Below are 22,396 nucleotides of genomic sequence, written 5' to 3'. Positions count from 1 at the left end.
GATAAAGGCAGAGGCATTAGTAACCCTGGCTGATGGGAGCCAGTGGGGCACCTCCTATGAGGCCATCTCCAGCACTGGCCTCACTGCAGCTATTCTACCCAGATAAAGCCTCGGGGCAAGCAATTTTACAGACTCTTCTCTGGCATATATTTTCTCCTTTGCCTGAACTTAAAACAAAGACAACAAAACTATGAGGCACTGAGCCCACAGACACATTTTGTTTGCCTCATACAATATTGTTAAAATTTTGAATTAGTTTCTGAGATTTATAAATTGGAAGATTGCATGTACACACACACGTCTAATCATGCATATTTAGGATTTCTTATACCACATCAGATCTGTATACCAACAATTGGCAGGTCTCTCACACTGCCTGGCATCTGTGGGGATTTTGGTTTGTGATCCCTGGCTTCAAGACCACTGTGCAATTAGGTGAAGGCTGGGTATTAAAGCTTGGTGGGCCACAGGCTGGCACAAGTCCACAGGTTGTTCTTTAGGCCGATTATCCCTTGCCTAAGGGGAAAATAGAATGAGACTAGGAGAGAAAACATTTTTAAAAAATATGGCACGCTCCCTTCAGAGTCAGGTAGAGAACAAAAGCTTTCCATCCCCCAGGAACCCAGAAAAGGAGGGAAATCTTGGCCTGAATTGACAAGTTATAAAAAATAGGCAAGGAAAGAAAGGTGAGACCATTTAGAGAGCTCACAGGGAAGAAAAAAAGAATTAAATGCCATGGAACTAGCCCGGCACAAGAGGTGTCACCAGAGATGTGTACTAATCATGCTCACTGGAGCCTCTTGACGTTCTATGCAGTTCTTTGAACCCGAGCTCTGAAGCATCTCTCTTCCTGCCACACAGTTTCATTCTTCCCTTTCCTGCTGGAACTTAAGCCCTCAGCTTAGAGCTAGTAAAAGATTAAGCTCACTTCTGGCAGGAGACGGAGCCAGGAAACCTCCGTAGTTTGAACATCAGGCATCAAAGGGGAGAAGAGGTGTACCTTGCAGCCCAGCTGAAAAGTCTGTTACCATTTTCAGAGTCACACTTTTCTCATACACAGTGATAAAGTTCCGCAGTGTCATTATATAGAATTCTGTTTCATTAGGAATTACATAGGCTTTTGAATCTATGTGTAAAAAAAGTATATCTATATTTATATAGATATTAATTTTCTTTGGGAAAAGGTGTCCAAAGTTCCAAACAATTGACTTCCAAACACATTTTTTGGATCACAGTGTAGGTACAAGTTGAGGTTGCCTGTTTAAATTTTGAGGCTAAGGCATAAATGTAATCAACCGTTAGTGATTCTACATTTTTCTGTTGTTCACAGTCATAGCTCATCTTCCTCTGTTATTTTTTGCTTTTGCCACTATATTTACATTAAGGGCAGACAAATTCAGTAAACTTGGAGTTAATTTTTCAAAAACTAACTCAGCAATTAGATAAAGGGGAAGGATTTTAATCCAAGGGCGCAACATAAACATTTGGTAATAAAAACATACTCACAGCCCTTCCACTGCAGAATCATTTGAGTTATTTATTAAAAGCACAGAATAGGGAGTTCCCCTCGTGGCGCACTGGAAATGAATCCAACTAGGAATCATGAGGTTGCAGGTTCTACCCCTGGCCTCGGTCTGTGAGCTGTGGTGTAGGCCAGCAGCTGTAACTCAGATTAGACCCCTAGCCTGGGAACCTCCATATGCTGTGAGTATGGCCCTAAAAAAAAAGTAGAGAATACAAGGCATCAGAAATTGACCTACTGAATTGGAGTCACAGCACCTCTGTGCGGTTTAGTGTATCTTTTCCCATTTTTCAAAAGAGTCAAATGAGTCACAGGAAAGTTGGTAATTTGCCTAGGATATCACTGCTGGAAAGTAGCCCAGGCAGGTTTTGAGCCAGGAAACCAACTCCAGAATCTTCACTCTTCATAACTACATAAATTCAGACAACTCCTTCTTATATTTTCCAGTGTTGCTTTCCATATTATTAAGCTTTGATTGCCAGGGGTGTTTATCTGTTTGAGTTTTGTTGTTGTTGTCTTTAAAGCCAGAAATGATTTTTACCTGGCAAGGCTTGCTGAAGAGACTAGGACCTGGCAGTACAACAAATGGTATATGCCCAGGTGTGTGGTGCACAATACACTAGACATTAGTCATGTGTGGCTACTCTACTTGAAATGTGGCAAGTCCAGATTTTGAAGACTTAGAATCAATATGAAAAGAGGATGTAAACTATAGCAATAATTTTTAATACTGATGTCATCTCCAAATGATAATATATTGGATATATTGGGTTAAAAATATAAAAATGAATTTTAGCTGCCTTTTTCTTTTTTTAAACATGGCTTTAGAATATTTAAAATCACATATGTGGCTCAGATTCGTAGTTGACGTTGTATGTCTATTGGACAGCTCTGGTCTAAATAAATCTTTACTTTACCCGTCTAGATTTTTTTCTTTTAGTATAGACAGTTGAATATTTACTAGTTTTTAAGCCTCTTGGGGTCATAACTTACTACTTACCCTAAGCTATTTGGGATCTTTGTTTTCCCTATCAACTTTAGCACAGAGCTTTGCAAATATGGTACTAAGCAGTTAACACACATCTTTGCATTGAAGTCACTTGAATTAACAATTGGGCTGAGAACTAGGTCCAGGCTGCTTTCCAGGTCTCTGCAATGCTCATACTTATAAACAGCTCATCATATAAAGACTCAATAGATGCTACTTGAGTTTGATAACTATATGCAAAAAGATAAGCGACAAGCCTAGGATCAACATCTAGTTTATAAAGACTTACATTCTACAAATGTATCTTTACAATGATTTTTATATACAAAATATCATTTATAATTCAGTCAAAATACTGTTTTGAAGTCTGAGGCACCATATTATTCACAGGTTAAAATGATTTCATGAATTTTCTACAGTCTTGGGCTGTAAAAAGAAAAAGAAAAAAGATACTGTCTCAAGCTGGATACTACGGTATCAACCTTTTCTCCTCCACCACCAATTTTTGAAGTGTTCCTTTTCTATTGAAATGACTTAATGCAATAAAATTATCCTGAGTAGTTATGTTAATGATATTTTTATTGAACTAATTAGACTTTAAAAATGCTAAGATATTTTAATAAGCCATCTAGTATATTCTTTCAAAAACTCAACACTGAACTTATACACTTAAAGTGGTTAAGACGGTAAATTTTGTGTTACATGTATTTAATCACAATTAAAAAATTTAGAGGGAAAAAGTAAAAAATAGCATTCAGATGAACAGTTCAAAAATCTTGATTTGCTTAGAGGTACATAACATTAGTTTATACAATTTAAAGTACAGTAACATCGTGGCTAGTCTTTCATTCTTTCCTTTTTGATCCCTTATCTGTGAAATCAGGAAGACAAATATCTATGTTTGAAAGTTCTAGGGTTTCTTGACCACTTGTAAGCAAACAGTGTTCCCTTCTGACTCTCTTCTTGCTTCAATACAATGAGTACCATTATTCAGGAAAATGTGTATTTGAGGAGTTCCCGTCGTGGCTCAGTGGTTAACAAATCTGACTGGGAACCATGAGGTTTCGGATTCAATCTCTGGCCTTGCTCAGTGGGTTAAGGATCCAGCGTTGCTGTGGCTGTGGTGTAGGCTGGCGGCTACAGCTCCGACTAGACCCCTAGCCTGGGAACCTCCATGTGCCTCGGTGCGGCCCTAAAAAAGCAAAAAAAAAAAAAAAAGAAAATGTGTATTTGACAGTCGTCAGAGGTAAGTATCCTTTCATTAATCCTTAACACTTATAAACTAAAGGTTTGGCTTCTTGGCTGTTCAAGTAAATATAAGGAAGATGGATACAGACAGATGAGGAAATAGATATCAGATCAGTTACAAGTATTAAGTTTGAAGTTCTAAGTGGCACATACATAAAAATGGTAACAGATTCAAGATTCTAATATTGGATTGCTAAGTCAACTGTTTTATATAAATCCATAAATGCTTTATTTTATTTTTATTTTTTATTTTTGTCTTTTTGCCATTTCTTGGGCCTCTCCCGCTGCATATAGAGGTTCCCAGGCTAGGGGTCGAATTGGAGCCATAGCTGCCAGCCTACACCAGAGCCACAGCATCACTGGATCCCAGCCGCGTCTGCAACCTACACCACAGCTCACAGCAACACTGGATCCTCAACCCACCGAGCCAGGCCATGGCTCATGGTTCCTAATCGGATTTGTTAACCACTGAGCAACGACGGGAATGCCCATAAATGCTTTAAAGCAACGTTTATGTAGTTTGTATGTAAGTATATACGTTTCAACTGGGAACAGCAAAGTCCTCACCGAAGAAACCCTATGCACTGGTCACTTAATGCTGGTCTTATTGTCAGCTTCCTAGGAGCTCTATCAAGGATGTCTCATCTATATGGTTTGTGAAAAAAGTAAAGGAGAACAAATACTGTCATATGGTAAAATTTTATTCCATTACACATTCTAATTGTAAGTGTTCACATATGGCACACATAATTTCTTGTAAGTATGAAGTAAAAACACATTCTTTGAGTTTTATAAGTAAATAAAGGGAGCACACCCTAAAGATCAGTACAAGTTTCCATCTAAGGCTGGAATAATTGAGAATCATGTCCTTTCGCTTTTAACTCTTGTGTCAAAGTATGAATTCCTCCGTGTGAAAGGACTTTTAGAATTATCTATCAGCGTCAGGGGTGCTATGGCTTTCATTAGCTTCAACTTACTGAGTTCTTGCCCTTTGCCCTACCTTTTGGGGCTCCTCTCTGTTAAATTTCTGAGTCTTGCTTCTCTTTCTTTTTGGCCCTCAGGACAAAATTTTCTTTGGTCTTCCACCCTTTCTTTTCGCCTCTGCAACTTTGCCTTTGGCTTCATCACCCCTTCCTCCATCTTTTCTGCTTTCTTCTTCCTCTGTTACATCTGTTCATGGTCTGGGTTGGAGGCCAGCCACACAACAGAGTCACAGGAGATGGCTTCTGCATGCGTCTTATCTCCTCCAGATGAGCTGGATTGATTGTTCTTATCCACTGAGCTACAGTCAGTACCATCTTCATCTCCCTCTCCCTCAAGCTCATGATTTAGGTCCCCTATAGACTATAGCTTCCTCTTCTATTCCAAAATTAGGCTTGTAATGTTATTTGAAACAAAGGAATTCTTATTTTTAAAATATATTCTGCATTATGTTTTACTGGCTCTCCCGTCCTAACCCACAATATTTCTGTCAGGTTTTGCTCAGCATAATTTTGGGAAAAGGAAGCACATGCAGTAGGTTTGCAAGGTGGACTGTATTCTGTCCTGAATTAGCTCACCCTAGGCCTTTCTGTGTCCTTGCATGTATGAACTCTGCAGGGCAGAGGCGTTTGCATTGCACAAGTCTGTTCATGTTTTATGATCTTACCATGTCATTTAGGGCCAGAGGCACTGAATGAATCAGAGAAAAGAGGCACTAAATATTGTAGCCATAGGCGAATGCTCCTTCAGTAAGCACAAGAGAAGCTCTCTCCTCCTACAAATGGACTTGGAGATATAGTTTTCCTTGTATTCTGGACCTACAATCCTTCAAAGATGAAAGTGGAAACATAGGGTCAAAGCTGGATGTAGAGCAATGCTTCTCAAACTCTCTGTTGTGAAGGTGAGGTCACTATAAAATACAATAAAATTAATTTCCAGTAAATGGCAATTAAAAACAGACCCATGAGGTGCCTCATTCTTTTTATTATTATGACATTCAATGGATATAAAATTACTTTGTCTAATTGTCTTACATGTTTCTAATCGCTGCTCTCAATGTCTTGTCACATATCAGGAACAATTTGGAGACCAGCACTGTTTGGGGGGATCATTTCCACAGCCTTGATTTGGGGCACTCCTGCAAAGGCCAGCTGGAAAGTGCTATTTTCACACAGTAACTCAGTTAATATTTTGGAATGATTACTCGAATTTAGAAAACCCTGAAGGTAGAGGGAAAAAGAAATGAGAAATCTATGAATGACCTGAAGACTAAATGTAGAGAATAATCCAAGGACTCTTAGTAGAAAGTAAACATAATGGGGAGTTCCCGTCGTGGCGCAGTGGTTAACGAATCCAACTAGGAACCATGAGGTTGCGGGTTCGATCCCTGCCCTTGCTCAGTGGGTTAACGATCCGGCGTTGCCGTGAGCTGTGGTGTAGTTTGCAGACGCGGCTCGGATCCCACGTTGCTGTGGCTCTGGCGTAGGCCGGTGGCTACAGCTCCGATTCGACCCCTAGCCTGGGAACCTCCATATGCCGTGGGAGCGGCCCAAGAAATAGCAACAACAACAACAAAACAACAACAAAAAAGACAAAAGACAAAAAAAAAAAAAGTAAACATAACGTTAATGCTTGCTAGGTTGTAATTTATCTAAACATGTAAGCATCCTAAGGCAGAAAAAATGAATATTTGAAGAATAGGTGAATTTAAATTTGAAAGATTTGAAGTTTCCTTCCCAAGCTATGTTCTTCATAGAGAAATAGTCTTCTCCTCTCCACTTTCCTGTGATCTGAATATACAGAAATTGGGTCCTAAGAAATACTAAGTCAGAATCCTTGTACACGATTGTATGTTTCTGCTTTGTCTTTTTGTTGTTGCTGCTTGTTTGTTTATCTACACACTGCTAATTGTGCTCAAATATGGCTAATTTTTGGAATGCCAATGCATTCACCTTCATTGATCCTAGATTCTGCAGGGGCTTTGAGCTTTTACTCTATGCTAAGAAAGCACTGCATTGAAATAGGCAGTCAATTGGAATTGGAATTCAATGTGTCAGCTAACTCAGAAATCCCAGTACAGAATTTAGCACTCCTGGTCAACAGATACTCTCCAGGGAACCTGGCCTCCAGAAATCAATTATTGGACTATATCCATCTAACCCAAGAGTGGCTTTGATGGTGGCTGTTTTCATTTCTATTACAAGTAGAGTGATAATGTTTATTTTATAAGCATAAATGGTAAAAGAATGTTTATTTCAAAAATAGTATCGGTTTTATTACGTGATTTTGCATTCTACAGCATTTATTTTCAAGATACTTGATATGGGAAAGCTGACATTGATATAAAAAGAATATAATGTCTTAAGATTGGTAAAATGAAATGTGCACCTATTTAAGACTTTGATCAAACTCAGATATTTAAAACATTAAGAAATTAAACAAGTTTTCTTGGCTTAATATCTTATGTACAATCAAATTTCAGGTAAGTATCAAGTCAAAGGGAAGTGACACCATTGGATGTCGTGTCTGGTGAAGAAGAGATCCAGGAACAGTTTGTCTTCATGGTGTACTTCAGAAGTTACAAAATTGGAATAATTCATTATGACAGATAACGGAAGGTGGGCAATAGAGTGTAAATGGTTTATGCTTTTATACTTCTATGTTGTGTTCCTATCTTACAGACTTTTATAGTATTGAATAAAGGGAAGGCCATCTTCCGGTTCAGTGCCACCTCTGCCCTGTACATTTTAACTCCCTTCAACCCTCTTAGGAAAATAGCTATTAAGATTTTGGTACATTCATATCCTTTTCAAGTGATCAATATTAACTATTTGTACATAATCTATAAGTGCTTTGCAGCTAAATATAAACTTAAGTTAGGAAATGTCCATATTCTGTGGTTTTATCATTCTCTTTTTGTATTTTCTTTTGTCATACAAGCATTATTCTTAAAATTTATTGCTCACATGGATGTCACTGAAACTTTCAAAATCTTTAACATTATAAATATATATATATACTGTACATATATCTCTTTCAAATATATATCAGTCATTAACATCATATATATATCCTTCTAAAAATACATGTATCAAGTGCTAAAAATCTAATGTAAAATAGCCATACTTACTTTTACAATATTGTACCAAGCTTATGATTTTCTAGAATTTGCAGGGACTAATGATATAATAACAAAAAGTCTACATCCAAAGCCAAGTGTAGACATATCTATAATATAAAGCATTTTAGTGTACTTTAGCATTAACCTTTAAGCCTATTTTCCATGGGAGAAGGTCAGGGGGCTTTGGCCAGTTTTTAGCTAGTTTTTGAACTTTCCCAATGAAATCTGTGAATGAAGTACTAAAATATTGGCTGAATTTCAAATTTAAGTCATTGAATTATGACTACTGTGTGAAATTGATTGCTTAGTAAAGACTTTGGAAGTTAATGAAAGAAGTTGAGATTGTATTTCCAAGTGGCCTTTAGGGATTTGGCTTTGTGGCTCTTACTGGTGTTAAAAAGGACTCTGCAACTAAATTCATTTGTTCATATTCATTGGCAAATACTTTCACTTCTGATTATATCTCATTTGATGGCTTTGGCAATAATATAGAAATACTGTTGTAATGCTCATAAACTTATACTATCTGATTTTTTTAAAGGGTTATAACACTCTAAAACATTCTACTTTCAAACTAATAGCAAGATATTCCTTAGTGGCATAGATATAGTATTATTAAAATTCAAAGATTTGAAATATAAAATTCATATATTCATTTTTACGTTTATGGAGGTTTCCTTATACTAGTTTGTGTTCCTGCTGCCACCATGTGGTCATTTGATGGAAACTTTCTTTTTCACTTAATGGAAAATTTTGCTTTGGCAGTAAACTGTAGTTGAAAGAATATTGGATGTGAAAGCCAAAAACCTGTGTTCTAGTCCTTGGCCAAGCTATCTAATTTCTCTAGAGCTTAGGTCTTATTTCTCTGAGTTCTAAAATACAGGGATTAAACTAGTTGTTTTTCAAGGTCCCCTTCAGCTTCATAATTCTGTTATGTCATAGTCATTTATTTTAGCTAACACTTAGATCATGTCTTCTAATATACAGACCTGTTCCAAGTACTTCATACACATTAATCCATTTAAACTGAACCTAAAACTGATGAGTTCCATAGGAACTGATTAGCTCCATTGCACAAACGTCAGTAGAGACATAAGAAGGTTCAGCGGCACAGAGAGGCTGAGTGACTTGACCAAATTACTTTTATGTTGCTAAGATCACTTATGTTGAATATTAATTACATTCTCATCATGTTAATAGCCTTCAAGAGCATTCACGTTCAGTCTTATGCAATGCTGCTACACATTGTACAAACTCAGTTAAAATAGAGCAACCCAACACTAGATACCGTGCTGTAGTTTGACTATATACACTTTTTAATGTACTGAACTATATTGTACCCATGTATTTAAGAAATTACCATACTGCAGAGTTGTACCTTCCTCAACAGTTTAATATTTTAATTAACCAAAGTAGTTCAAATCCATGCTCCCTGCTCAAAAACTACAACTCCAGAGTGCCCACGGTGTTCCCACTAAAGGTTCTGGGAGGTAGATTGATTCAATAATATTAGCAAAAGCAACACTTTATATATAAATCTTCCTCATTAAATTATCTCATTTAATCTATATAACATTATCTCATTTAATCTATATAACTACTCTGTGAGGATGATCTTATGACCCAAATTTTACAGATGACTAATAAACTGAAATTTAAAGAAATGAGATGACTTGCCACAGCATACTTGTCACTGTGGCTAAACTGCAGATTGAGCTTTTTCAGTGTTTATTTTATTTAATATAATATGTGGATTTGGGTTTTCTTTTGTGTGTTCCTTAACAATAACCTACATTATTCAGCATGCTAATTATGTGCACCATTTTGACGAACTGTGTGTTTATGACGATGAGTAACCCTCCTGACTGGACAAAGAATGTAGAGTAAGTTCACCTTATGCTTTAAACCACCTCTGTGAGTATGTACGTGTGTGTGTGTGTAGATAAATAGACATATAGACATATTTGTCTATTATATGTATTTAAGATTTAATATCTCTCCTTAATTTGTACTTGGTGGTTGCCAGAAGCTCATCATTCTTGATCACTTACCACTCTGCCTTTAATCTTCAGTGGCCAAAGCAAATGTGATGAGAGTCATTTCAGGAAGGAACCATTATGGTGGTTCCAGTTAATTTCCAGATGAATTCAGTGAGTCTTACATATGCCTCAAAGACAGTATTGAGCCTCACGAAGTTTTCACTTCCATCAGGTGCAGCCACTCCATACCAAGCCTATATCAGTTTCAAATATGGTCACCAAAAAATGAGCTGAAAAAAATCTCCAAATTTGGGATTTTCAAACTTACAGATTCAGTAGACTGAGGGCTAAGCTAATTGAAGTGAAAATTCTAGGAAGTAAATGCACTTTACTAACAATTCTAACAGGTTCTGCTCTGGGATACTTTTGAGGGGAGAAAGGCCAAATTTGTGATAAGTGCTGTTGGAGCTGCCTGTGTGGTCAGCTGCCATTGTTACTCTGTGGCTGCTGACCCTTCAAACAACAACCGTGGGGCCATTCCCAAGTGCCTTTTCCCTTCCTGGACACTTCCATGTTGGAGCCAATCAAAAAAGGCATAAAGATTCTGAGGGAAATAAAAAATTGACATACGAAGGATTCCTACCGTATTAACACTAATATGTAAGGCCCGAAGGTCTCAAGTCACCCTCGTTTCTGTGATTTTAACCTTCAGCTTCTGAGTTGAAGATTTAAACTTCAGAAACATTTAAGTTTCTACTTGGGAATATCTATATTCTTACCATTCAAACTGAGCAGAAGATTTAAAACTTTGGAAATATCTAAGTTTCTAATCTCTCAATATTTTATTCTAAATTAAATTTTCTTATGACCCTAGAATTATCCACTTCGATGTTAGCAAAATTCTTTTGCCGAGTAGGTTAACCTATCTTATCTTGAAGGAAGAGAAAGACTTAAGACCTACTAATTTGTTAATATTCCCTCATTCATAAAACATGATTGAAATTGAGTTTTTTAATTTCCTAAAGGAAAATCATTTTATGCTTCTGCAGTCTTATTGACTGTCTGCTCCATCATGTTCATGTCCTGGGTAGTTCTCAAGAGATTTTGTTCATTTATGTCAATACTAAGACATTTCAGACAGTAGCTGTATAGACTTTACACAGTATGTATTTCTCACTCTGCTCTTAGGACAATTTGAAAACAACTCTTTGTGTGTTAGGGAGTTGATGTAAATTTAGGGCTGTGTTTTATGTCCATGAAAATAATATTAACCTGCTTAGATTCCTTTTTAATATTTATCTATTCCACAAATGCAGTGACAAGAAATCAATATGCTATGAAAGAAAATGATTAGCTTATCCATTCTTTTTGGACTCTTGTCTTCAGGTACACCTTCACAGGAATATATACTTTTGAATCACTTATAAAAATTATTGCAAGAGGCTTCTGTTTGGAAGATTTTACTTTCCTTCGGGACCCATGGAACTGGCTTGACTTCACTGTCATTACATTTGCGTAAGTGTCTTTTTTGGAAGCTTCAAAAGAGAATATAGTTTGACTTCTATGAGCTTGTTTAAAAAAAAAAAAGCTTGCTTTAACTGTAGAGTATTTCAGTGTGATTTATACAATTAAGCTCTGGATTTTAACTTCGTGCAACAGAGGTCAATGTGGCATTTCACTTTGGCATAAAGCCTTTACAGTAATTAAAATTATAGTTTTCACATGCAACAAACATCTGTCAGCAAATTTCATACATGCTGCTTTTTCACCACACACACACATACACACAACAACCTAATATGAAATCATAAGTATATTCTTAATACAGCTGTGAAAATGGCTTTTTTTGGCCATGCCCATGGCATACAGAATTTCCTGGACCAGGGATTGAACCTGTACCACAGCAGTGACTTGAGCCACAACAGTGACAACGCCAGATCCTTAACCCACTGAGCCGCCAGGGAACTCCAAAAAAATGTCCTTTTAAAATTATAGCTCCAAGCAATTCTGTTAACCCTACAAATTTCCATTGAGTCTACCCATATTATGCACTCTCCCCAGCTTCTTTGCTAGAATAATAAAAAATAAACATCAAAACATTCTGACAAATCAAACTAATAGGAAAAAAATAAGGTCCTCAAAAAAAAAAAAAAAAAATTAAGGGAGTTCCGGTCGTGGCGCAGTGGTTGACGAATCCGACTAGGAACCATGAGGTTGCGGGTTTGGTCCCTGCCCTTGCTCAGTGGGTTAACGATCCGGCGTTGCCGTGAGCTGTGGTGTAGTTTGCAGACGCTGCTCGGATCCCGCGTTGCTGTGGCTCTGGCGTAGGCCGGAGACTACAGCTCTGATTTGACCCCTAGCCTGGGAACCTCCATATGCCACGGGAGCGGCCCAAGAAATAGCAAAAAGACAAAAAAAAAATTAATTAAAAAAATAATAAGGTCCTTATTATGTATTTAATATAAAATTATCATTTCATCAGCATATTGATAATTAAAGACTTATAAACACACTCTCGCCTCTTCCCAGTTCTCACCAATCCCTTTCCTTTTCTTCCACTCTTCTTTCCCTTTGTAATTTTCTTCATCCCTCTGCTCTCAGCGTAAACCTTCTTTTCCTTATCTCCCATCCAGATATACTTAGTCATGTGCACAATTTTTGCAGTTTTGTTTTGTTTTTTCCTGATGGATGATAAATTTTTCCAAGGAAGAAGAGATTCAGAAAAGTAATAGACGGTCACTCAGGAGTAGGTGAAATTAAAGTGTGGAGGAATGTGGACCAGTAGGATCACTCTCATCCTTGAGGAGCTGACTTTCTTGGCCTCTTACAGGTGTGAGGAGATGGATGTATTGACAGAGGAGAAATGGCCCTGATATTCTCAGGGCTCAGAATGCTGTCTGTCTCATCTTAATTCCATATCTAGTCAAGATGAGCCAATTCTTCGTCTTTCCCTCTGGCCACAGCTCAAAAGAAGGCGTATTGGATCTACTGTTTCTTGAGAATAAAATAGCAGTAATAACAGGAGCAACTATTGGGCCCCCATAAAATATTGTTTCTTATGTGCCTAATTTTCACTTAAGTTACACTAGGAAATCCTAATCACATACAGATAGATAATAAATCAATCTGTCTAAATATTTCTTGGATGACTTCACGTATTTTTCAAAAACTGAAACCCTAAAACTGCAGCCAAAATTTTTCTCTTCACTTAATTCTCCTAAATTACACATGATTGTATTGCTTTCTGAAATGTTGACACAGTTACATCCTTTATGAAGTTTACATCTGGTTAACTGTCTTAAATTATGCTAGTACAGAAAACCATACTGATAGATACAAATTTCTAAACTGTTACTTAGAATGTTATTTAGAATCACCAAGAAACTCTTTGTAAAAGACCCAAGCAAATATTATTAAGTCCTGCTTACATCTTGAATAACTCTGATTTAATTTACAGGTATGTATCAGAATTTGTAAGCCTAGGCAATTTTTCAGCTCTTGGCACTCTCAGAGTCTTGAGAGCTTTGAAAACTATTTCTGTAATCCCAGGTAAGAAGTGATCAGTATAAAGCATAAGGCTCCTTGTACCTACAGCTCTTTCTTTGTATCCTGTTATTGTGTTTGTATGTGAACTCCTATTACAGATACGTGACAGAGTTTGTGGACCTGGGCAATGTCTCTGCGTTGAGAACATTCAGAGTTCTCCGAGCACTGAAAACCATTTCAGTCATTCCAGGTGAGGGTTAAACACTGAGGCTCACCCATCATGTTTTTTCTTCAATAGTCTCTTTGCTTGACTCTCAGAATTGCAGAAAATCAGGGGTCATAATCATTAAAATCACCAAAATCATAATAATCAAAATTGAGTGTAACTCTGAAAATGATTTTTATTGTTTGAACATTAATTTTTATGTTTTCACATTTTTTATCAACCTTGGAGTTTATCAGTTTCTTACATGAGACACTGTAATATATAGTCTACATAGTCTACACTTTGAGATGGTCTGGGTTTTTCTCCACATCAGTTATACCAGGGATTTGTTCCTGTTTTGAATGTACCAACCTGGAATTTCTTGTTCATTTTAGGCATCATGACTATATATAATACAAATCTTAATATTGCTTTAAAAGATAAGGGAATAAGATAATAAAGAGTAGTATGAGCCTGCATGGAGGATTTATTATTTAAAGTGCAATTATACTCCAAATACCTCCTGTTTTATAGCAAACTTTCATACTTATAAATAGGAATTTTAAAATATTTTTATTTAAGTAATTTGTTATAACTGACAACGACCCTTTATGAAAGTATGGGATGAGTTTCATTAGCAAAAAGGAGAAATATGACTCTTTCTTTAATGTAGCTTTGTGTAGAAGCAAAAAGGAGAAATATAAGACTCTTTCTTTAATGTAGGCTTTGTGTAGACCATGAACTTCCAGCTATTTTCTCTTAACTCAACAGGATATGGATCTTCATTTCATTGTTGGGATCATTACATTTCCAAAGTTTATTTCCATAAGCACTTCAGCCTTCCATGAAATTTGGCTCTTCCACTAGCACTGCAGTCATTTTCAGACTTATTTATGGAATCAATGTTTTCAAAAAAATTGTACGATGCTTTTGCTATTTCAGATGTCCTAAGTCTTCATAGTAATAATCTTCTTTTTAAATAATGTATTTTATTGAAATATAGCTGATTTACAATGTAATTTCTACTATAGCAATAGTAGAATTTTTCATATTCTGTTCCACTATGATAACCTTCTTTCTTTTAGGCTTGAAAACCATCGTGGGAGCCCTGATCCAGTCTGTGAAGAAGCTCTCTGATGTCATGATCCTGACTGTGTTCTGTCTGAGCGTGTTTGCACTGATTGGGCTGCAGCTCTTTATGGGCAACCTGCGGAATAAATGCGTGCAATGGCCTCCCACCAATGCTTCCCTGGAGGAACACAGTATAGAAAAGAATGTAACTAGGGATTACAATGGCACCCTTGTAAATGAAACTTCCACTGAGTTTGACTGGAAATCGTATATTCAAGATTCAAGTAAGAACTACTCTTATGTATATTTTTTTTCATTGTTGATCTGCTTTCCATCTAGGATTAGAAATTTTTTTTAAATGATTGCATAACAGGTTATGATCTTTTGATCCCTTTATAATGGTTTGCATATACATTAGTTATTTTATTGATAACTATTCTAATTATGACTCCTAAATGTCATTTTTCATTGTATCATCCTATGGGAGCCCAAAAAATTCAGCTAGAAAGAAATTTTCTTAGGATATTGGCTTGCTGTACCTTTTTCTCATGGTAATTGAGACAATGAGATGACATAAAATATTCGAAAGCCCTTTGTAAGCTCCAAAGTATTATGCAAATATAACCCATGAAACACTAATTACAGAATGTGTTTTATGTACCAGAAACTGCATAGGATACTAGGAAAATAACCATGCTGGCACATGGTTTCAGGGTGCTTATAATTTAATAGGCTATTTTTATTGTTATTTTATGGAAATCAAGTTAGACCTAAAGATAAACATTATTCTTACATTTGTAGAATAAGAATTAAAAGTGGTATTAGAAGGAAATGAGTCAATTAAGCTTCAGGAGAGAGAAATAAAAAAATGTCATAAATCTGTGAAGTTGTGGGAATCAGTTTATCTGTTTCAAGAGGATTTTTTTGTTTGTTTTTTAGGGCCGCACCTGCAGCCTATGGAAGTTCCCCGGCTAGGGGTCGAATTAGAGCTGTAGCTGCTGGCTTATGCCACAGCTACAGCAACACCAGATCCAAGCCTCATCTGCCATCTATGCTGCAGCTTGCTACAATGCTGGATCCTTAACCCACTGAGCAGGCTAGGGATTGAACCCACATCCTCATGTATAGTAAGTAGTTGGGTTCATAACCTGCTGAGTCATGACAGGAACTCCTTTATTTCAGGAGTATAGGTAAAATAGTTGAATGTTTAAATAGTCTACTCTAGAAGGATTAAAAAAAAGAATTGGCCTAATATCCTTTCTCTTTTTAAAGTGGCAATAAAAGTAAGTAAAAATTTCTCTCTCTACTGTATAATTTTAGTATCTGCCAGTAACAGTATTTCAAAAGCAGTGAGAGTGTTAGAACTCGTTTCATGGGGAAAGGGAGTGTCCTTTTAAAGAAAAAATATTAAATACATAAGACTTAGACTCTAGCGGGTCCTTAAATATAACTATATCTTTTTTTTTTTTTTGCTTTTTAGGGCCGCACCTGCAGCACATGGAGGTTCCCAGGCTAGGGGCTGAATCAGAGTTACAGCTGCCAGACTACACAAGAGCCACAGCAATGCAGGATCTGAGCTGTGTCTGTGACCTACACCACATCTCAAAGCAACACTGGATCCTTAACCCGCTGAGAGAGGCCAGGGATTGAACCCGCAACCTCTTGGTTACTAGTCAGATTTGTTTCTGCTGCACCACAATGGGAACTCCAAATATAACTGTATTTTATTTTAAGGTGATGAATAATACTTGGGGAAAAAAAATCAAAGAAAGAAAGCCTTAGTGACTGGTTATGTGGAATAAATAGGATTAGTCATAGAGGTTACTGGTGGTTTGGTAATTCTTAAAGTAATAATAGTATTAAAAAAACGAATGGGGGTCTTTTTATAGTTATAGATCTGAAAAATATCTTGGTTGATACAGATGAACTCTCCCATGATATTTGGGCCTTGCCAACAAATAATTTGCAAATAGTTGTGAATTGCTGGGATTAAGAAAAATGCCTTGTTTAAGAAAAAAACACGAGTGTCCCTTATTCACTTCATATGATGCCTATAAAACCACTGCTGTCACCAACTCCTTGAAATCTTATTTTTTTTTAAATATAAGATCAAGAAACTGATGATGAGGATGTCAGGAATTTTTCACTCTAGGGAAGATTTAAAGACTCCATTTTTCTTACATTCAAAGTAAAATGAATCAAGAATAACTGAGGCTATTTTTAGCTCTAGAAATCTTTTTTTTATCATTTCCCTAATAATATTGGGAAATAGTATTTCCCATGTGTTGATAAAAGAGTATTTTAAACTAAATGCAAAAATAAATAAAATTTTTTGTTTTTGAAAGTAATAGAAAGTTAAATTTATTAAAGATAAACATGACTAAAAGTTTTATTTTCTTCAGGTTAAACTTTTAGATCACTGAGTTTAATGGATAAAACTTCACTTATAAGTCCTTGATATCAAAAGCATGTGCAGAAACTATCATATTCCTTACACATTGTTTAAATGTTAAAGTTAAAAATTATATCTTAATTTTCCTGTGTTCAAAGAAGCAAAGACGTTGGAAATGAAAATATTTCCCATTATGCATTTTTGTACCTCTTATATAACTATGCATAGAATAAATTTCTCAGAAAATTTAGCATCTAGTAAATATTTCTTACAAAATTCAGAATTATCCTTTGCATAAAATAGCTCTTTAATTCCATATATTTCTCTTTTTGTCATCCCTTTACTTATTATTCAATAAACTTTACTGAAAGGTTAACAGGTCCCAAACACTAATAATATGGAAATAATTAATGATTAGAGTTTTTCAAGGAGGAACAGTATTTATGAACAAATAATTATAGTATAAGATAGTAAACGTAGTAATAATGGAAGTATACATATGTTACTGGTAGCACAGTGAGAGGTGTTCTTAACTCTGCCAATCTTTAGTGGGAAGAAAGTAGAGGAAAGGTATCAAGGAATAATTCGCAGAAGTGACACTTCAACAGGACATTGAAAGAATCTAAGGAATTTACCAAAGACAAAAAACTTTAAGATAATGTAATATTCTCCTATAATAATTAATTTAACTTTAATATTTTAAATTACTCCTTATTTCATTTGTTTTAGGAGTTGACATGTTTTATGCATCTTTTACTCTAAGTTGCGTATAATATATTCTGTAAGTTGGTGGAATGTAAATTATAGTTAATTATTTGCCATTTATAAGGTATTAAAAAATGCAGAAGACCATTCAGAAAAGTTAAAAATCCCTTTATTTTGAAATATGTGGCTTTTTTTTTTCTTTTTTTTGGTCGCATGTGCAGCATATGAAAGTTTCTGGGCCAGGGATCAAATCTGAGCTGCATCTGCAAGCTACACCACAGCTGCAGCAACGCAGGATCCTTAACCCATTGTGCTACAGCAGAAACTCCATATGTGGCTATTTTGAGAAAGGAAATAAATCCCTGTCATCCTTTTTTTTTTTTTTTCTTTTCTAGGGCCATACCCACAGCATATGGAGGTTCCCAGGTTAGGGGTCAAATCGGAGCTGTAGCTGCCAGCCTATGCCACAGCCACAGCAACGCAGGATCCGAGCTACGTCTATGACCTACACCATAGCTCATGGCAACACCGGATCCTTAATCCACTGAGCAAGGCCAGGGATCAAACCTGAAACCTCATGGTTCTTAGTTGGATTCGTTAAGCACTGAGCCACAATGGGAAATCCAATCCCTGTCATTCTTAGCTATTTTTACAGAATTAAATTTTTATTTTTCATGAAGAATGTGGGAAATCTTTTATACCATTTAAAATATTATGTTAGTACCTATGGTTAGAAAATCTATGGTTTTCTTTACATTCATAAAGAAAAAAATGCTTTGTACTATTAAGTAAAGATCCAATCCTCTTAATATTATAGCTAGTATTTGGAGGGAGAAAAACTTGATGCTTGCATAAATTACATAATGTATTGAAAATTATTCAATGAACCCTAAGCATAGGGCCTGATATTATTTTCACTTTGCAATGTCATGCGAATGTTCATCATATGACTTTTTTTCCCCTAAACAGGATATCATTATTTTCTGGAGGGTTTTCCAGATGCACTACTGTGTGGAAATAGCTCAGATGCAGGGTAAGCCAACTAACTTTATTCATACTCATTCACTATAATTAAGGTTATTTTATAAGGTGAGGTATTACTGAAATATTAGGCAAGCTTTCATGTTTCATAAAACCGGAAGGAATGCTGTAGCTCTAACACCGTTTCCCCTAAGTGAGTGTATGTGAGCTATGAGTTGACTGTGGAACATCCATGGAAGTAAAATGAACTAGGTCTATGGTTTTTTCCTTTTTTTCTTTTTATGACCGCACTCGTGGCTTATGGAAGTTCCCTGGCTAGGGGGCTAATCAGAACTGTATCTGAGGCCTATGCCACAGCTTGCAGCAATGCTTAGTGGATCCTTAACCCACTAAGCAAGGCCAGGGATTGAACTCACATCCTCACAGACACTATGTCAGGTTCTTAACCTGCTGAGCCACAACAGAAACTCCAGACATATGTTAACACACTAATTAGTAACATAAAATACTTTTGGGGAGTTCCCATTGTGTTTCAGTGGTAATGAACCCGACTAGTATCCATGAGGATACAGGTTCGCTCCCTGACCTTGCTCAATGATCTGGTGTTGCCATGAGCAGTGGTGTAGGTTGCAGATGCAGATGGGATCTGACGTGGCTATGGCTGTGACTGTGGCATAGGCTGGGAGCTATAACTCCAATTTGACCCTAGCCTGGGAACTTCCATATGCCATGGGTGTGACCCTAAAAAATAAAATAATAAGAAAAATAAAAAGTAAAAAGAAAATAATTTTGTAAAATATTACTATAAATGCTATACAATATTTTAACGATGACATCAAGTGGCTAGTAAAATTATATTAAATCAAAAGTTAGGAAGTGTATTAGTTACTTATTTATTATACCTCTACCCCTTAAACGTGCAGATCTTCCCTACTAGATAATATTATAAGCTTAGTATGCTCCCAGAATAAAAAGACAGTGGGACTCCTTATAATACTTTCTTTTGCCCCATTTACAGCCAATGTCCAGAAGGATACATGTGTGTGAAAGCTGGCAGAAATCCCAATTATGGCTACACAAGCTTTGATACCTTCAGTTGGGCTTTTTTGTCCCTGTTTCGACTGATGACTCAAGACTTCTGGGAAAATCTTTACCAACTGGTGAGAATCTGAAGAGACACATACCCCCTTTAACTAAAAGTATATAAAAAAAACCCAGTTGAGTCATGAAATCCAAACCACACCATAATATAATGGAAAGAGTAGGACTTGAAGTCAGAAAGTTTGAGTTTCTTTATCCTATTGGTTATAACATAATAAGCATAGCGATACCAGGCATAGCAGTGCTCTCTCATTTTCCCTTGGCTCAAAACCTATTTCCCATCCTACCCAGACACAACTCCTCCTAAACAGAAGGCACATCTTCCCTTCAACTGCATTTACACCTGTCAAGTATTACCCTTCAGGTGGCAGATGATGAAAATGAATAAGCAGGTGTAGAAAGATAACTTTGCCTTCTTCCTTGACTTTATTCAAAGGCTCAGCTCTTTGATGGAGATCTCCGTGGTATTTTATTTTAGTTTCCTTTATTTCTGGTAAATCTAAGAATTCCTTCCTGTAGATCAGAATGTGAATATGTGACAGTCAACAAAATAAGAGGGAAGGTGACCATCATAAGTGTTATTTATACCAGAGTCCTGTAACACACACAGTAAGTTGTTAATAAAGTCAGTTAGTGAATTAAGTCAGTTAATGAAATAATGTTGAAAAAATTATGCTGATGTTCTTATTTACAGACATTACGTGCTGCTGGAAAAACATACATGATATTTTTTGTGCTGGTCATTTTCTTGGGCTCATTCTATCTAATAAATTTGATCCTGGCTGTGGTGGCCATGGCCTATGAGGAACAGAATCAGGCCACCTTGGAAGAGGCTGAACAGAAAGAGGCTGAATTTCAGCAGATGCTTGAACAGCTTAAAAAGCAACAGGAGGCAGCTCAGGTAAATTCACCAAATCAGCTCAGGTAAAGTCACCAGGTCAAACATCTTCTGTCTCATGGTACAATCCTTTTTTTATTGTTTCGATTGTTATAGAAATACTGAAGAGAAAGTGATAAGTAATTTTTTGTACTTAAGAGAAGGTGGGAACATGGAGAATTAGTAAGGATGTCTATATTTTGGTCATCTATAGATCACTTAATTATTCTAAGGTTTTTGTTGTTGTTGTTGTTGTTTCCATTTTTGGCTGCCCCATGGCATATGGAGTTTCCAGGCCAGGGATCAGATCCAAGCCACAGTCTTGACCTAAGACTCAGCTGGAACAACGCCAGATCCTTAACCCACTGTGCCGGACTAGGGATCAAACCCATGTCCCAGTGGTCCCAAGATGCTGCCAATCTCATTGCTCCACAGTGGTAACTCCAATTATTCTAACATTTTTACAGTATTGACCACAAGAGAATGTGTTCAGGCTATTTCAATCATTTTAGAATTTTTAGGCAACAAGGGAAAAAATGTGATTTTGTGAGTCTTCTCAAGTGAGAAACTTTTACTGAAGGCATAAACTGGCATTAAAAGAAAATCCTAAGAAACCATCTTTTGTTAGGAAAAAATATATTGGATATTATATAAAAATATATTCAGGAGTTCCCATCATGGCTCAGTGATTAATGTATCCGACTAGGAACCATGAGGTTGCAGGTTTGATCCCTGGCCTCGCTCAGTGGGTTAAGGACCCCGTGTTGCTGTGGCTCTGGTGTAGGCCAGCGGCTACAGCTCCGATTGGACCCCTAGCCTGGGAACCTCCATATGCTGTGGGAGCAGCCCAAGAAAATGGCAAAAAGACCAAAAAAAATATATATATATATAAAAAAATATATATATATATTCATCTGGTTCTTGGAATATTGTCTATTACTTTCTTTAACCACTTTAACCAAAACTCTATTGCCTTTTAATGTGGTTGCTTAATTACCTTTCTTATATAAATGAGGAAGTGACCAAATAATATAATATTATCTGATATAACCATATCAAATAAGCATATGAAAGTCATCAATTTTGTGGAGATCAAGTAACCTAAGAATTGTGTTCTTATAATAAGGTGTCAGTACTCACCATACAATGAAATAAATGTCCCTCCTGTCACTTCCATCTTTCCTCACTCTTTCTGTTTAGCATTGAAACTCCATGTCTTTGCTATAGAATAAAGTTGTTTGAGGAATATTAATTTATTAGTAAGTCTGTATTGAGGACACTTTTGGACTAATGATAATAATCAAAAAGTGCCAACCTAGTGCTAGTACAAGTTGTAGTCAAAAAGCACTGTTTTTCATTCCATGACAATGTGGCCAATAAGAACTGGCCCTGGCCTGAAGAAGCTGGGGATGGTATTTGGAGAATTGAATGTCTTGTCTTGCTGAGTAGAAACCATTGACTCTCCTTTCTCCAGTATTCTGGGTTGAGTATTGTGGGGGAGTGAGGAAGGGATTTTATCACCTTCCATAAATTTGATAATATTTGGGGGGTATTAAACAACCTTCTTTCAATAAATGGAAAGAGAACCTCAGCTCTTTATCTCATTCCTCCTATGTTTGGATATGACCCAAGTATCTCATCAGTTTTTCTTTCATGTTCCAGTTTAGTTTTTTTTTCTTTAGGGAAGAAAAAACATTGCTAATTAAATACCAATTTTTTGAGTAAATCACATCCCAAAA

General features: G+C 36.4%; 1 protein-coding gene across 6 annotated transcripts in view; it reads left to right on the top strand.

Annotated features, from left to right (window-relative positions):
* SCN1A (sodium voltage-gated channel alpha subunit 1) overlaps window positions 1-22,396 on the top strand; it is a 166,850-nt gene that overhangs the window by 78,090 nt on the left and 66,364 nt on the right. For all 6 annotated transcript variants that reach the window (XM_021076172.1, XM_021076169.1, XM_021076173.1 and 3 more), the window contains exons 3-10: window positions 7,421-7,539; window positions 9,654-9,743; window positions 11,226-11,354; window positions 13,484-13,575; window positions 14,616-14,885; window positions 18,668-18,731; window positions 19,698-19,839; window positions 20,475-20,681. In XM_021076172.1, coding sequence (XP_020931831.1) covers window positions 7,421-7,539; window positions 9,654-9,743; window positions 11,226-11,354; window positions 13,484-13,575; window positions 14,616-14,885; window positions 18,668-18,731; window positions 19,698-19,839; window positions 20,475-20,681 — 1,113 coding nt within the window. The remainder of the gene's footprint in view (window positions 1-7,420; window positions 7,540-9,653; window positions 9,744-11,225; window positions 11,355-13,483; window positions 13,576-14,615; window positions 14,886-18,667; window positions 18,732-19,697; window positions 19,840-20,474; window positions 20,682-22,396) is intronic.

This window comes from Sus scrofa, chromosome 15 (genome assembly GCF_000003025.6).
Source record: "Sus scrofa isolate TJ Tabasco breed Duroc chromosome 15, Sscrofa11.1, whole genome shotgun sequence".
Lineage (NCBI taxonomy): Eukaryota > Metazoa > Chordata > Mammalia > Artiodactyla > Suidae > Sus > Sus scrofa.
Note: the sequence above shows the minus strand (reverse complement) of the source record. Positions and strands in the feature narration are given on the sequence as shown.